Source organism: Mirounga angustirostris, unplaced genomic scaffold (assembly GCF_029215605.1).
Source record: "Mirounga angustirostris isolate CCGP_5_RB_7025 unplaced genomic scaffold, mMirAng1.0.hap1 SCAF_16, whole genome shotgun sequence".
NCBI lineage: Eukaryota > Metazoa > Chordata > Mammalia > Carnivora > Phocidae > Mirounga > Mirounga angustirostris.
In genome coordinates, this window is record NW_026991724.1 from 18,570,286 (window position 1) to 18,585,770 (window position 15,485).

The 15,485-nt window shown below is 58.6% G+C and overlaps 1 protein-coding gene across 5 annotated transcripts; it reads left to right on the forward strand.

Annotated features, from left to right (window-relative positions):
• Positions 1–17: 17 nt before the first annotated feature.
• Positions 18–15,378, forward strand: FHOD1 (formin homology 2 domain containing 1). Of its 5 annotated transcripts, none has more exons than XM_045890927.3 (24): positions 18–308; positions 7,241–7,347; positions 7,720–7,784; positions 8,107–8,174; positions 8,248–8,353; positions 8,430–8,524; positions 8,784–8,895; positions 8,982–9,076; positions 9,182–9,325; positions 9,439–9,584; positions 9,663–9,941; positions 10,075–10,098; positions 10,488–10,541; positions 11,435–11,550; positions 11,637–12,241; positions 12,567–12,722; positions 12,926–13,108; positions 13,198–13,317; positions 13,395–13,556; positions 13,950–14,140; positions 14,233–14,425; positions 14,507–14,669; positions 14,745–14,945; positions 15,020–15,377. In XM_045890927.3, the coding sequence occupies exons 1-24, from the start codon at positions 108–110 to the stop codon at positions 15,100–15,102; spliced, it is 3,669 nt and encodes a 1,222-aa protein (XP_045746883.1). In that variant the 5' UTR covers positions 18–107; the 3' UTR covers positions 15,103–15,377. The 5 variants fall into 5 exon arrangements, with proteins under 5 accessions (XP_045746883.1, XP_064436881.1, XP_045746885.1 ...); XM_045890930.3 differs by lacking the exon at positions 18–308 and adding an exon at positions 750–861; XM_064580811.1 differs by lacking the exon at positions 13,395–13,556 and having other exon boundaries at positions 15,020–15,378.
• The last annotated feature ends 107 nt before the right edge of the window (positions 15,379–15,485 follow it).

A 15,485-nucleotide genomic window follows, 5' to 3' on the forward strand; every position in this document is an offset into this window, starting at 1 on the left:
CAGCAGCGTCCGGTCAGACCCGGCCCAGACAGCCGAGCTAGTTGAGTAGACGCCGCGCAGGGGCCGGGACCCTCGCGGAGGCGCGCGGCGCGAGCCAGTGACAGACGATGGCGGGCGAGGAAGACCGCGGAGACGGGGACCCGGTATCAGTGGTGACCGTGCGGGTGCAGTACTTGGAGGATACCGACCCCTTCGCATGTGCCAACTTCCCGGAGCCGCGCCGGGCCCCCACCTGCAGCCTAGACGGGTCACTGCCCCTGGGTGCGCAGATACCCGCGCTGCACCGCCTGCTGGCGGCGCCGCTGAAGGTGAGGGGGTCCGGAGAAAGATTGGGGGCGATCAGAGGTTCATGGCGCCATGAAAGCCTTTGGGAGGTATCCCTCGGGGAGAGGCTGGAGCGGGTGCGCTTCTGCGGGAAAGTCTTGGACTGGGGACTTAAGGTCCACGCTGCCTCGCTTTCGCGGGACGCCTCTCAAGTTGAGGGAAGCTGAAGAAGGGAGATGGGAATTTGTGGTCTGCGCCACTCCGGCTGCCCCCTCGAAGTGAGGCCCACCTGGGGAGATGTTCGGGGTCCACTCGCTGCCTGTCTGCCTGGGTAACCGATCTGGATAAGGTGACGGTAGATGTTTGGGTGGTAGCGGACTATAAAAGTTGGAGCTGGGGAAGCACCCAGCTTCCACCTGCTTCAGGTGAGGTGGGGCGGGACCAAAACGAGGGGCGGACCCAGGGCGGGCCACTGGGGCGGCCAAGGCCTCGAGAGGTTTCTGGAGGCTGGATTAGGTCCTGCCGGATGGAGTGTTGCCTCGGTAGGTGCGGGCCCCGCTCGGGAGTGCCAGTAGAAGAGAGACTTCTCGGGGTGAGGTGAGTCTCCGGGAAGCGGTCCGGCCCGGGACACGCCGAGAGCTGGTGGCTGCACTGGTGGAAAAGCCCTTTGAGTCACCGCCCCCACCATCCCGTACTCCCGCCGCAGCCGGCCCACTGCTAGAAGGGAGGGGGCGGGCCGGGCTAATTTTAAACCGCCAGCCTGCCCTAGTTTGCCTGCGTCCCGGAGCCGACTCGTGCACAGTGCTGGGAGAGGCCCTTTTCCAGATGGTTGGCTCTACCTCCCCTCCAGCTCCCTGCGCTCAGCCCCCCGCAGGCAGCGCCTTCCGGCGCGCTGGGTTTCCGGACCAGGACTCTGGGAGGCGCACTACCACCCCCCAGGGTTCCCCGCCAGCCAGTACACACCGAGTGGTGAGGAAAAAGAGAGAGTTGGCGGGGGTGCCCTCCCCTGCTCCCAGCCTTAGCTGGGGGGCGAGTTACGCAAACTTGCCCCCTAGGCCCGGGGTCTCCCCTGGAATGTGCCCCGGGCGCCGGGCCCCCAGCCTGCATTCCTCGCTCTGCAGGCCAGCCCCGCCTCTGAGCGCGGGCGGGAGAGTTAGTGAGATTATTGGCGGGGGGAGTGGCGCGTGTCCGGGCAGAGCCCCGGCTTCAAGGCCACTGCTTGAAGGTTGTAGTACACTGCCCACTTTAGTGTTTTGATGCAACCCCTTTTGTCCTGCCCTGTTCAAAGGGGCAGTCTGAGGTGGGCCTGGAAAGAGCACGTCCCTCCCGAGGCCACCTTCAATTCAGGTTGGGAGCTGGAGAGGGGTGTTGAACCGAGTCTTGGTTCCTGCCTTCAGGCTCCTGGAACTCCTGGTGCTGAAATAAGCCTGGTCCATTACAGAGAACATAGTATTCCTCCCACCCCCCACTCTAGGACAGGACTTAGCCCTAACAGCCCTCTTCCCAATTAGGGACAGATTTGGGAGGTCAGCAACAGAAAAGAACAACCCCTCTTCTTCCCCTCATTTAGGGACCCATCTCCCTGCTGCACCAGGTGCTCTGTACTCCTTAGCTAAAGACTACAGAGCTCAGATGGAGAATGTGTTAAGTGTTAAGTATGCCCCAGCTCAGACATTCCTGGTCTCCCCACCTTTAGGATCTCCCACTTGGTGTACCTCAGGACTACCATATCCCCCACAGGCAGGATATGCTGGTGGGCACACTGAGTTACCACTGTGCCTGTAGCCAGGATTCCCTGGGGCTGGCAGCTGTGCTAGGAATGGTCAGATACACTGTGATGTGCTCATCCCAAATATAAACTGTGACCACAGCCCCAGAATAGAAGGCTGGAGGAAGAAGGGCTGAGAATAGGATAGGAGCAGGGACATCAGAGGGCTGAGAGAGGGGGAGCAGGGCTCCTCCTTGCAGGAACTGTCAACAGCTCGTCCCTCCCCTCCTCCTATAAGTGTTTGCCCCAGGGGCACAGACATGACTCAAGCCTGCCCACATAGCCCTATAGAGGGGAGAGGTGGCCCAGAAACCCAGGCATTCCCATCCCAGGCCTAGAGCAGAAATAAGAAGGAGGGGATCAATATATTATCCTCTGTACATCTGTCCAGTAGAGGAACAGGACACAGACAAGTGATGACATCTGCCCTCCCACTCTGGGCACTGACCATCATCCCTGCAGACCCTGCTCCCTCCCTGGGAATTTAGGAAGGTCCAGCCTACTTTCACTCTGGAGCTCCACCCTACATACCCCATTGGGCTGGGCCTAGCGACTAGAGTTCCCCTGGGGGCTTCCTTTTTAAACTGTTTAGAGCTTTCAGATCTGAGAAGGCCTTGCTCATTTCCTCCTAGTCTAGGAGGAAGCTCCTTGCCACAGCCTCTGACTCATCTCCTGGCCTTGGGTGGGAGTGGGAGGGGTGAGGGGGCTGGGGAGGGTCCTGGCTGTTCCTTGGGCCATGCCTGGTGTCCCCAGGGGAATATTAGGAATATCTGTCTTCCCTCTGTGCACAAGCCTCTCCCAGCCCAGGGACCTGCCCCTGTCCAGGGGAGAACCTGACCCTCTGGCCCTGCATTTCATCTCTTTACCCAGAGCTCTGCTACATTTTGGTCTTCTGGGCAGTGCCTCAGGAGCCCCTGTCTGACACGTAAAGGGCCTGCCACGTGTGAGATAGCATTGACTTCTCCCTGGGCTCTGGGCACAGAGACCTGAGTCCTGCTCTGACCTTGATGCAAAGGCCCGAGGAGCCCCCTACTTCTAGCAGCAGGGATAGCCCTAGAAATCCGTCTGTCACCAGTAACTGTTTCCCCAGCTGTGGCTAAAGATTAGAGGAGGACAGGGATGGCACTGTCCTGGGATGTTTCTTGACCTTGCACCCTCCCTACTCCAGCCTCAGTTTACCTCTCAGGAGCAGTTGTGGCAAGGGGGCTAAAGTGTGAACCTGATCTGCTGGGACAGGGACCAACTGGAGGGATCCCAGAGGAGGTTTAAGGGTAAGATGGGGTGCTCTGGTGATGAACTGAGCCCTTTATTTCCCTGATATGGAGGTCTTTTGGGGAGACTAGAAGTTTGGGATGTGGACATGAGTTATGGCCTTCTCCCAGCTTTCTCTGGGGCCACCATCCATGTCCAATTTACTGGTCATTCTGGGGTCAGGCTGGGATGCAGCCTGGTGAGGGACCCCAGGACCTAGATCCTTACAGATGTAGGCATTGTTACCTTGGCGTGTATGATGCGTATGTGTTCATTTGTGTTCCGTTGCTACAACTTGGAGGACCAGTTCAGGGTATTTGCTGAGTCCAGAAAGCTGAGGGGTGGTCTTCAGCCCTTGGCAACACTTCATGCTCCAGCCCTCCCCCCCGCCCCACCTCCCCTCCAGGGTTCCCTGGAGCACTTCCAAAGTCCATCCACCCAAGATGTAGGTCAGTTAGCCCTGGTTCCATTCCTGGTTGTGCAGCCTGGGGCATATTCACTGAGTTTCTGAGCCTTGGTTTCCTCACCTGTAAAAGGATTGTCGGGAGAGGGGCACCTGGCTGGCTCAGTTGGTAGAGCATTTGACTCTTGATCTCAGGGTTGTGGGTTTGAGCCCCAATTTGGGCGCAGAGATTGCTTACGTAAATAAAACTTAAAAAAAAAAAAGGGAATAGCAGGAGAATCAGACAACTAGGCAACCTGGTATGTGACACAGGGGAGGCATAACTATTAATGGGTTTCGCTCCTCAAGGTCCATCCATGGTGTCTCATCCAGGAAGTCATGGTCTAGTTGGAAACCCAAGATAGCAGTAGAAGGAGGGTGTCATGTTTAAAGTTTATATATTTGTTTGTTTGTTTAAGTAACCTCTACACCCAACGTGGAGCTTGAACTCATGACCCCAAGATCAAGAGTTGCATGCTCTCCAAATGAGCCAGCCAGGTGTCTCAAGGGTATAGGGTTTAGAGGACAGCAAAAGAAAAAAAAGCAGTTAGCAAAATTATTTCCTAAAACGGGAGTCCTTCAGCATATAATTCTGCCCTCTTCTCCTTCTTTCCCTGCCCCTGGTGTGTTCATTCTCTCCTGATTTGCAGTTATGAAAAATATTGGGGAGTAGACACCATGGTCCCCTAAGTTTGGCCCTGCATTTAAAGCCATATGTAATGAGTTGGTTTAGGCTGTCAGAAGAGCCTGAGCCCAGAGAACCAAGAGAAAAGTGGGCTGGATGCTGAAGGGAGGGGCTGAGCCTGGGAAGAATGGAGAGGACTGTACTCCAAAACAGACACAGAGAAGCGTGCAAGACAAGAACCAGGAGGGAGTCAAGGATGTGGGCCTACACGGGCCCTGTGCTGACCCTCAGCACTGTCAGCAGGCTTATTCTGGCCTGGCCCAGCCCCAGGGTGTGAGAAACAAGCCCCAGAGGTTTGGCTCTCAGAAGGGTGACCCGAGCAAGGGGCCAGGGGTGTGAGGGACAAACACCACCCAGCTGGTAGGAAGTCTCTGTTCTTTGCTACCTTAGCCCACCCTCCCCCATCTCCACCCAGGACAGGCAGCTGGGTTGGGGGGTACCATCCTGGAGGCTTTGGGCTGACTGTTACCTCAGGACTCCTCTAGGGAGGCCACTGCTGCCACCATGGAGGGAAAGAGATTAAACCTGCTCACCTGAGAAGGCTGGATGATGGAGCACTTGGCCTGCAGGACCTTACCCCAAATACATGCAGGCCTTCTGGAAGGAGAGGGCCATTCTCTGCTCACTTGGGATTAGAGCACACAAGCGTGCTTGCAGGAGGGGAAGAGAGCCTGCTGGAGCCGAGCTTTCTGGGGATGTGCTTCTTGGACCTGTGCTCCAGCAGAGCATATATGTATACCGCAGACCATGAACCTGGTGTGGAAGTACATACCAGGTTTAATCTGATCACCCCTCCAGTGTTCAGCTTTACAGCACTCCACCCCTCTCCTTGCTTAGCACTCATGACCCTTGTACTTCTACATGTATTTGTGGCCTTTTTCTGAGGCGAGCCTGCCTGCCTCCCCAGCCGGGCTGGAAGGCAGGAAAAGCAGAAGCAGTATCTTCTTCCCCACTATGTCTTCAGCACCTAAAATCAGCCTGATGCATGAATGTTTGAATGAGTGAGCTAGTCTATGTATGTGTGATCTGGGGGATCCCTGAAGGAATGTGTTGCTCTGGGGCTAGGGCAGGGTGTGTGTAGATGTTTCTCTAGGGTCCCAGAATCCTCTAGTCCAAGGTGGAAGGAGATGCAGCTGTGCCTGGATGCGGGTGGGGTAGGCAGGCTGCTGAGTCATCATGTGGGAAGAGGGATCAGGAGGAATGTGGGGCTGCCCTCAGCTGAGCTGGCCCAAGACGGAGTACCCCAGCTCTGAGGCCTTGCCTCCGCATCTCAGGCCTGTTCCTGTTAGGCCCTGGAGAAGATGACTCTGCTCCCAGGGAGGGGAGAGAGGCCAGGCCCGCCCAAGGCGCCCAAGGGAGGGCAGGCAGCCAGGCAGGAAGTGGGACAGAGAACAGGCTGGAGTGTTTGTCCTGTGTCCCATGTCCCAGGCGAGACAGGGTGGGGGAGGGGGGCAGGAGGAGAGGGGGTGTCACCCAAGGGCCTCAAGGCTGAACTGCCAGGAAGGAGGTGGGTCAGGCTCTCAGGCATGAGCAGGGGTGCAAAGCAGAAACAGGGGTAGGGGCAGGAGCTGGACTCCCTTCCCCCCCAGGGGACCAAATGCAGCTGGAAGCCCTTGGACTGGGCCCAGGGCAGGGCAGGGCTGGCAGAACAGCAGGACGAATGATGGGATTGACTTCCCCAGTAAGAGGAAAGCCAGAAAACACCCTGCTTCTCCAGAGGTGGGCTCTCCCTGGGCCATGGTACGTCAAGGAGCAGGCCCACTCAATTCAAGGGGACTTTGTTGAGCCCTGCATACTGGCTCTGTGCTACGGGGGAGGTGTCTCGAATAGGCACAGTGCCGCCCTCAGACTCTGGAGTCACTCCACTAGGGCCTCTCTACAGGTACTTCTTAAGAGGCCAGTGTGACGCCTGATGATGGTGGACGGGAGCCAGGCTGGAGGCGTGGTGGGGATACATGGGAAGCAGACAAGTGGATAGAACGTGTGCCTTGTATAATGCAGGTTTCAGGGACCCAGTGCAGACTGATGGAGTCAGACCCTAAAACCTGGTTTTCAACCTGGAGGCCTCTGAGGCCCAGCTCACTTGGGGCAGGGCAAAGACCCTTAGGCCTAGAGGGACTGACAGCCTATGGATTACCCAAAGCTCCTCACGGTCTCAATTCAGGGAGACAACACACACACACACCCCTCCCAGCTGGGTTTGCACCAGCATTCGTTAACATGTTCTCCCTGGGCTTGACTGCTTTGTGGATGCAGCTTATCACCCCCAGGGCTGTGAACTTCCTCGAAAGCAGGAGCTCCTGCCCATCTTTATTCCCTTTCCTTATTCATGTTCATTAGCTCAACAGTGTTTAGTAAGCACTTACTGTGAGCCAAAAGCTGTGCTAGGCTCTGCAGATACAGCATGGGGCAAGACAGACACGGTGCCTGAACCCAGAGAACTCATGGTTAGTGGGGAAGAAGAGTAGTGTATGGGACATTATCACGCTGTGTGGAAGGCCTCACAAATGGGAGCTACACACATGGGGTGGAATGGGTCGCATAGCATTGGCTAGAGGAGTCCAGGAGAGCATTCCAAAAAACCATTACCTGATCTGAAACCTACAGAATGGGTAGGTGTTAGCTGGAAGACATAGCACGTACAAAGGGCAAGAAAGCCTGGCCCCTGGGGTGCGTGGGCACTGCATGTAGTAGGCCTGGGAGAGATGGCTGCCGACGGAATGCGTCGCTGCAGCGCACTCCCCGTGGTATGCCACTCTGCCAGCTCTCTGAGTGGGAGGTGGGAGGGCGTGGGGTCTCCGTACATACCCCTGCCACCTCTTTCCCCCAGCTGGAGGACTGTGCCCTGCAAGTGTCTCCCTCCGGATACTACCTGGACCCTGAGCTGTCTCTGGAAGAGCAGCGGGAGATGCTGGAGGGCTTCTATGAAGAGATCAGGTCAGAGCTGATGGGACCAGGAAGGCAAGGCTGGCCCCCACCCTTGCTTCCACCAGGGGCTGGCTCAGGTGTCAGCAAGCAAGACACCTGATCTCGAGCCTAGGCTGTGGGTTACCTCCTGCCACCCCAGGGGACTGTGCCAGGGGAATCCCAAGGCCTGGCCAGTGTTACCTGATGCCCGGGATGTGTGTGTGGGGTGGATGGGGGGCTCTTGCACATACCCTGAGATACCTATGTTTGCACAAACCCTCTTGTTGGGGAGGAAGGAGTTGGGCCAGTGTTGGCATGTGGGGTGGTCTTTAGCTGCCCTGGTGTAGGGCAGGGACTCTGAGGAATGACCTGGAAACTGCTGACTAGGCTGCTTGATTCCAGCAAAGGGCGGAAGCCTACACTCATCCTGCGTACTCAACTCTCTGTGAGGGTCAATGCCATCTTGGGTAAGTGTATGAGGGCACTGGAGTCCAGGAATCCCCCTCCCCACGCGTGCTGGCTCAGTTTCTTTCAGGCCTGTGCTGGACAGTGAACAAGGCACATGGGAGACAGGATGCGTGGCCCTCCCCATTCCTATCCTGACCTCTCTTCCCAGGGCCAGGGCTGATGCTGCAGCTAAACCGCGATGGGGGTTGCCCAGAGTCAGGGAGTGGAGGAGGAGGTTGGGGGATCAAGAGTGCTAGAATATTCTTTGGTGGGGGATTGTGTCCCAGTAGAGGAGGGTGTCTGTGCCCCCTTGAGCTCTCCGTGCCCACCTACCCCTTCCAGAAAAGTTGTATGGCTCCAGTGGCCCTGAGCTGCGCCGCTCTCTCTTCTCACTAAAGCAGATCTTCCAGGTGAGGCCCAGAAGTGGGCTGGGGGTGGGCGTCCAGCCTGAGCCCTGCTTACAGTCCCCCGTGGTGTCCCCAGGAGGACAAGGACCTGGTGCCCGAATTTGTGCACTCCGAGGGGCTGAGTTGCCTGATCCGTGTGGGTGCTGCTGCTGACCACAACTACCAGAGCTACATCCTCCGAGGTTAGCCCCATCCCTCCCCCATGACCCCTGCCTGCAGCGACCCCTTTCTGACCTCTTCTTGTCCCTGTGTCCCCAGCACTAGGCCAGCTGATGCTGTTTGTGGATGGAATGCTGGGGGTGGTGGCCCACAGTGAGACTCTGCAGTGGCTGTACACGCTGTGCGCCAGTGTGGTAAGTGGCTCTCTGCACAGCTGTGCGCCCTTCCCCACTGCCTCGCACTGACCTCCGGCGGCTCTTCACAGTGGGCTGGCATGAGTGAGACAGGCTCCTCGAAGCCCAGGAGGCCCTCCGACACCTGGGCCTGGGGCCAGGGCCTTTCTGCCTAGACTCTCCTCTCTGGGTCCAGCCCCAGGAGCCCTTACCCCTCCCCAGCAGCAGCTAGCACAAGGCTGGCCCAAGCCCCACTCACATGTGGTGGCCCCTCCCCCAGTCCCGCCTGGTGGTGAAAACGGCCCTAAAGCTGCTGCTGGTGTTTGTGGAATACTCTGAGCACAACGCACCGCTGTTTATCCGCGCAGTCAACTTGGTGGCCAGCTCCACAGGTGAGAGACTGTCCCTTCCTCCCCCACCATTCAGAGCCCTCTCTCCTACCTGTCCCTGCATGATCGCTCGCCTTTCTGTGTGTCAGGCTCTCTTCCTTGGGCCAATCTGGTGTCCATCCTAGAGGAGAAGAATGGCGCTGACCCTGAGTTGTTGGTGTACACAGTCACCCTCATCAACAAGGTGGGGGTGCCCTGAGAAGGGGGGAGAACCAGCTGCCAATTCTGGGCCCCTAAGGCTCCTAACTCCAGTCAGCCTTAGCCGCGCCCTCCCATCCCCACCCTCTAGACACTGGCAGCACTTCCGGACCAGGACTCCTTCTATGATGTGACAGATGCGCTGGAGCAGCAGGGCATGGAGGCTCTGGTCCAGCGCCACTTGGGCACCTCGGGCACTGATTTCGATCTGCGCACACAGCTTGTGCTCTATGAGGTAGGCTGGGCCATCTGGGCGGGACTGGAAGGGAGGGAAGAGGCGCAGTTCCCCAACACCCCACCCTACCTGTGCGAGTCTCAGCGGCTTAGATCTGGGTACACCTCCACTAGAATGCCCTGCGGTTGGAGGATGGAGACATTGAGGAAGCCGCTGCAGGTGGGCGGCGGGAACGCAGAAAGCCCTCTTCGGAGGAGGGCAAGAGGAGCCGCCGGTCTCTAGAAGGCGGGGGCTGCCCTCTTCGCTCCTCCGAGCCTGGGTAAGAACTTGCCTTTGCACAGGAGGAGGGGTGGATCCGCCTGCAGTGGCCTTGTCCGTTAACAGGCCCCGCCTCCAGCCCTGCAGGCCCTGCCTCTAGCCGCACGGGCCCCGCCTCCAGCCCTGCAGGCCCTGCCTCTAGCCGCACAGGCCCCGCCTCGCCGACAGGCCCCGCCTCAAGCCCCGCGGACCCCGCCTCAACGGTAATCTCCACCTACTCCGCTGGCCCGGCCCTGTCGACCGGCCTGGCTCCCAGCCCCATGAGCCCAGCATCTGGCCTCTGTACCTCGGTGAACCTCTTTCCTGCCATCTCCGTGGGGCCCTCAGCCGACAGCTCCAGCGAGAGGAGCATCTACAAGTAAGTAGGGAGATAGAGGCTGCCCCTAGAGTCCTCTCTCCAGCTGTCCCTCCACTCTGAGCCCCTCCACAGGCCCTCCGCCTCCTCTGCCCAAACTCCTCTGCCCAAACGCGTGCTTTCTCTTTCTTTCCAGACTTCACCAAACTGCTCCTGTTTGGTAAGTGACTGCTGGGGGGTGGGGTTCTGCTCTGACTGGACCTCTTCCTCCTGCTGCTTGTCTTCATCTCTTTCTGGCATTCTGCCTGTCCTTGCCCCTTTGTCATCTCTCCCCTTGCCCCCCTTCTTTGTTTCTCTGCCCCTATCTCTTGACTCTCTTGTTCTGCTCCGTCTTTGTCTCCTACTGCACCCTGTCCTGCTTCATGTCCGTCTCTCCCCTCCATTTCCAGTTTCCTCACGTCCTGCCTCCTCCAAGCCTCCCCTTCCCACTGGGGCTGGGAAGGAACCCCTGGTACTACTGCCCAGCTCTGTGTGGGTACAAGCTGCTGGGCTTTGGAGTGGAGCAGACACCACAATTACCATCTCTTCCTCTCATCCCCCCCCACCCAGGGCCCCAGAGAGCCCACCTGTCCCTCAGTCCCCTACTGAGCAGGCCAGGCTGGAGTAAGTACAGAGGCCAGCCTGCCAGGCTCGCCATGTGCTCAGGGCTTCAGCAATGCTTCCCCCCAGCGGGGGTTCCATGTGCCTCATGCAGCCAGAGCTGGGGGACTCTCAGGCCCTTCCTCTCCCAGACATATGCCTCCTGTTACCCAAGGGGAAGGGAAGCAGCTCATTGGGGTCATAGTGGTCCCTGTGCTTCAACAGTGACACCTTAACAGCTTCAACCCAAAATGAGGACACAGACTCCCAACCTGGGGCCCAGTCTCCCAGGAATAGGGCGGGGGGGGGTGGTATCCAGGGTGCTGTATGGTGTGGGGGTAGAGGAGCAACCTAGGACTGAGGGAAGGGCAGGGACTGAGGGCCAACAGAGGCTGGAGGGGCTGAAAAAAAGACACTGGATCACATTCATTATTTTAACATAAACTGAGTGCCTGTTGTGGTAGCTCAGTCAGTAAAGCATGAGATTTTTAAGCTAAAGCCTGTTGTTTACCAGGCCCTTTTCTAGGCATGGGTCATAGCTCTCAAGCTGCCAGACATGGGACAGCCTGGTGTACCCACTGGGACAGCTGTCCCCTTCCCCTGCTTTGAGGGTCCTTGTCTAGAATCAAGACAGTGAACATGAACAGCAGCAAGGTTGCAAGTTAGATGTTAAGCAGAATTTCTCTCCATATGTTGAACTGGGGATGCTGGGTTGGCATTGACCCTCCCCAGATATGGAGGATTGAACAGGGGCTGGCCTTGCGGGGTAAGTCCTGGGTCTGCTCAGCGCATGGACTGCTCCCTGTGTGTCTGTGTGTGCCTGCAGTTTGGGGCAGTGCCCAGGGCACAGCAAGGCATGTACACCACCCTGGGCTGGGGTGTGTCAGACACCCTCACTGATGAGCGCTTCCCTCCAGAGCCCGGTTCCTGGAGAATGTGGCAGCAGCAGAAACAGAGAAGCAGGCTGCACTGGCCCAGGGCCGGGCAGAGACATTGGCTGGGGCCGTGCCTGATGAGGCCGATGGACACCCAGGTGAGTAGGTGGGTGGGCAGAATCCACTCATGTTGCTCTTTTGCTCCACAGAGGGCATGATGCTGACAGCTGCTTCTCTTTTCTAGATACCCGGGAACTATGTGGCTCCCCAGAACCAGGCCCTGCACCCAGAACCCCTGAGAGCCCTGCCCCCCGAGGTCTGCTCCGGGCCCAACGGCGCCTTGAGCCAGAGCCCAAGGCGCCACTGGCCCCACCAAGCCCCAAGGCTGAGCCCATTCAGGAGTTTCCTGTCCGTGTACCCAAGCTCTGCATCGGAGACCTGGACTTCTCAGACCTGGGGGAGGACGAAGACGAGGACATGCTGAATGTGGAAGCTGTGGAGGCTGTGAAAGGGGTCCCACCCCCACCACCCCCACTGCCTGTGCTCTCTGGAGGTCCCCTGCCTCCTCCGCCCCCACCTCCCCCACCCATCAAAGGCTCACTCCCACCACCTCCACCTCCAGCCGCCCCCCTTCCTCCCTCAGCACCTGATGGTCTAGCCCTCCCCACCAAGAGGAAGACAGTAAAACTCTTCTGGCGGGAGCTAAAGCTGGTTGGGGGCCATGGAGGCTCTGGGAGCCATTTTGGGCCTTGCCCCACCCTATGGGCCTCACTGGAACCTGTAGCAGTGGACACAGCCCGGCTGGAACACCTGTTTGAGTCCCGTGCCAAGGACGTGCTGCCTTCCAAGGTAAATCCACCCTCGTCTGCAGGGTAACCCCAGTGGAGGCAGGAGGCAGTCAGAGCTTAAGGGTCTGAACTGCCACCCATTTCCCACATGGGGGAACCGAAGCAAAGAAAGGCACCGAGTCTTGTCTGAGGTCTCTCAACAAGGTATCAGCAAAGCCCTAACTAGAATCTCAGCTCATCCCAAAGCCTTACACATCCCACCTCAGGTTGTGGGGTGACCACACCATCTGGCCATTTCAAAGGGGGCTTTAAGAGTGCCGTCTTATATTGTTTCCCCAGCTAGTTCCTTTCCCAATCTCATACCGCTCTTCTCCCCAACTTTAAAGAAAGCCGGTGAGGGCCGCCGGACAATGACCACAGTGCTGGACCCCAAGCGCAGCAACGCCATCAACATTGGCCTAACCACCCTGCCACCTGTGCATGTCATTAAGGCTGCCCTGCTCAACTTTGATGAGTTTGCTGTCACCAAAGATGGCATTGAGGTGGGGATACCAGCTAGGGGTATTGGAGGGAGGTGGGAGGTCTGGCCCTCTCCTTTGGTCAGTGGGCACGGGCTTGGTATTTCTACAGAGCACTCCCCAGACCCTGGGGATCCCCCAGATGACCTAGGGATGAGTCCAAACCAACTCCTGAAGCCTCAGGCCAGGACTGAGGGGACTATGTGGGTTGGTGGCTGCATCCTCAGAAACTGCTGACTATGATGCCCACGGAGGAGGAGCGGCAGAAGATCGAGGAGGCCCAGCTGGCCAATCCTGACGTACCCCTGGGCCCAGCTGAGAATTTCCTGATGACCCTTGCCTCCACTGGGGGCCTGGCCGCCCGCCTACAACTCTGGGCCTTCAAGCTGGACTATGACAGCATGGAGCGGGTACTTGGATTATGGGGGGGCGGGGCAGGAACGGGGGCAGGTGAGCACAAGGACCAGGTAGTTTCAGAGTCCCTCATCTCCCACTCCAGGAAATCGCAGAACCACTATTTGACCTGAAAGTGGGCATGGAACAGCTGGTACAAAATGCCACCTTCCGCTGCATCCTGGCCACTCTCCTGGCTGTGGGCAACTTCCTCAACGGTTCCCAGGTGAGTAGGAGCGCACAAGGGCTGGCGGCCAGGGCTCTGGAGCCAGCCAGGCCCAGGCTCAGATGGGGTCCTTTCAGAGCAGCGGCTTCGAGCTGAGCTACCTGGAGAAGGTGTCAGAGGTGAAGGACACGGTGCGCCGGCAGTCACTGCTGCACCATCTCTGCTCCTTGGTGCTCCAGACCCGGCCTGATTCCTCGGACCTCTACTCAGAAATCCCTGCCCTGACGCGCTGTGCCAAGGTTAGCGCCAGCCAGAGGCTTGGCTAAGACCAGCCACGGCAATGAGGGAGCGCTGCTTCCTGGGGCTGGCTCTCCCTCCCTGTCTGGGCTATTGTGCCAGAGTGTGCCCAGCTAGGTGTCTGCGTGGACTGTGTCCTTGGCCAGAAACACTCTTTCCTCTGCTGGCCTGGCTACACACACCTACTGTCTTTGGGTCTCCATTTAGCCACCACTTCCCCCAAGAAAGCTTCCCTGTTCCCCATTGTCTCCTGCATTAGACTGTGAGCTTTTGGAGGGCAGGAGGCAGGTCTTGGCTAGCTGGGTCCCTAGGGCCCAAGCTGGCTGGCCTGGCAGAGGCAGCTCAGGTGGTGCCCTTCTGTGGGGGGACAGCATGCATACCCCCTGCTTTTCCAGGTGGACTTTGAGCAGCTGACTGAGAACCTGGGGCAGTTGGAGCGTCGGAGCCGGGCAGCTGAGGAGAGCCTACGGAGCTTGGCCAAGCATGAGCTGGCCCCAGCCCTGCGTGCCCGCCTCACCCACTTCTTGGCCCAGTGTGGCCGCCGTGTAGCCATGCTGCGGGTGGTGCACCGCCGTGTCTGCAACAGGTGGGCACACGGGCCAGAGAGGCAGGAGCGCCACCACCATCGCTCAGACCCCACGCAGGACTCACCATTCCTCCCTACCCCGGCCTGCTTAGGTTCCACGCCTTCCTGCTGTACCTGGGGTACACGGCCCCGGCGGCCCGCGAGGTGCGCATCATGCAGTTCTGCCACACGCTGCGCGAGTTTGCACTGGAGTACCGCACTTGCCGGGAACGCGTGCTGCAGCAGCAGCAGAAGCGTGCCACGTACCGTGAGCGCAACAAGACCCGGGGCCGCATGATCACGGAGGTGGGCACCCTTCCGGGTTTGGACTGCCACCCCCTGTGGCTTCCTTCCCCCGCTCCCAGCTCATCCTTCTGTCCTCTGCAGACAGAGAAGTTCTCAGGTGTGGCTGGGGAAGCCCCCAGCAACCCATCTGTCCCGGTGGCTGTGGGCAGTGGGCCAGGGCGGGGTGATGCCGACAGTCACGCCAGCATGAAGAGTCTGCTGACCAGCAAGCCAGAGGACACGACACATGGCCGCCGCAGCAGAGGTGGGACCTGGGGCCACTGGGAGCAATGGGCTTCGGGGTCACCTTGACCTGACTTCCCCATCTGGTCTCCCTTAGGCATGGCCCAGAGTGGCTCCCCAGTCATGCCGACAGCAATGGGGTCCTCCACTGCACCCCCAGAAGAACCCCCAGGCTCCAATTTACCCAGTGACACTTCAGATGAGATCATGGACCTGCTGGTGCAATCAGTGACGAAGAGCAGTCCTCGTGCCTTAGCTGCTCGGGAACGCAAGCGTTCCCGGGGCAACCGCAAGTCTTGTGAGTGCTCCCCAAATTCCCACTACCCGCCTTAATCCCATCAACCCCTTTCCAACCCTGCTCTGTCCCTGCAGTGAGACGGACACTGAAGAGCGGGCTCGGAGAGGACCTGGTGCAGGCACTGGGACTGAGCAAGGGGACTGGCCTGGAGGTATGAAGGCGCCGCCTCCAGGACACCTACCTGTCGGGGCCCCAGTCTGCAGTACAAGAGACTAGAGAGTGAGGAGGGATCAGCAGAATTTGGGCCTCTTCTCAACCCCAGGGCCAGCCACTCTGTGCCCAGTGGTCAGTGCCTTGAGCAGTATTAGCTGTGCGTGCCTGCGTGCGTGCGTGTTTGTGCGTGTGTGTGTGTGTGTGTGTACACGTACTTGTATGAGCTCCCTGAATACGTGGAGTATAATAAAGTTTTCCTAGCCAACCCAAGAGCATTTTCCTTCCTTCGAGGTACCCACCACACTTGGTCTGTAGCAGGAGGCTAATACTGGCTACAGTACAGCAGGACTGGCTCTCCCTGCCTCGCCCTTCATTATCACCCGCACA

Excerpts from the sequence above, each read along its gene's own strand:
- FHOD1 (XM_045890927.3), top strand. The coding sequence starts at position 108 with ATGGCGGGCGAGGAAGACCGCGGAGACGGGGACCCGGTATCAGTGGTG. Across the intron at positions 8,525-8,783 it reads ACACGCTGTGCGCCAGTGTG|TCCCGCCTGGTGGTGAAAAC; the intron begins GTAAGTGGCTCT and ends CCCCTCCCCCAG. Across the intron at positions 12,723-12,925 it reads TCACCAAAGATGGCATTGAG|AAACTGCTGACTATGATGCC; the intron begins GTGGGGATACCA and ends CTGCATCCTCAG.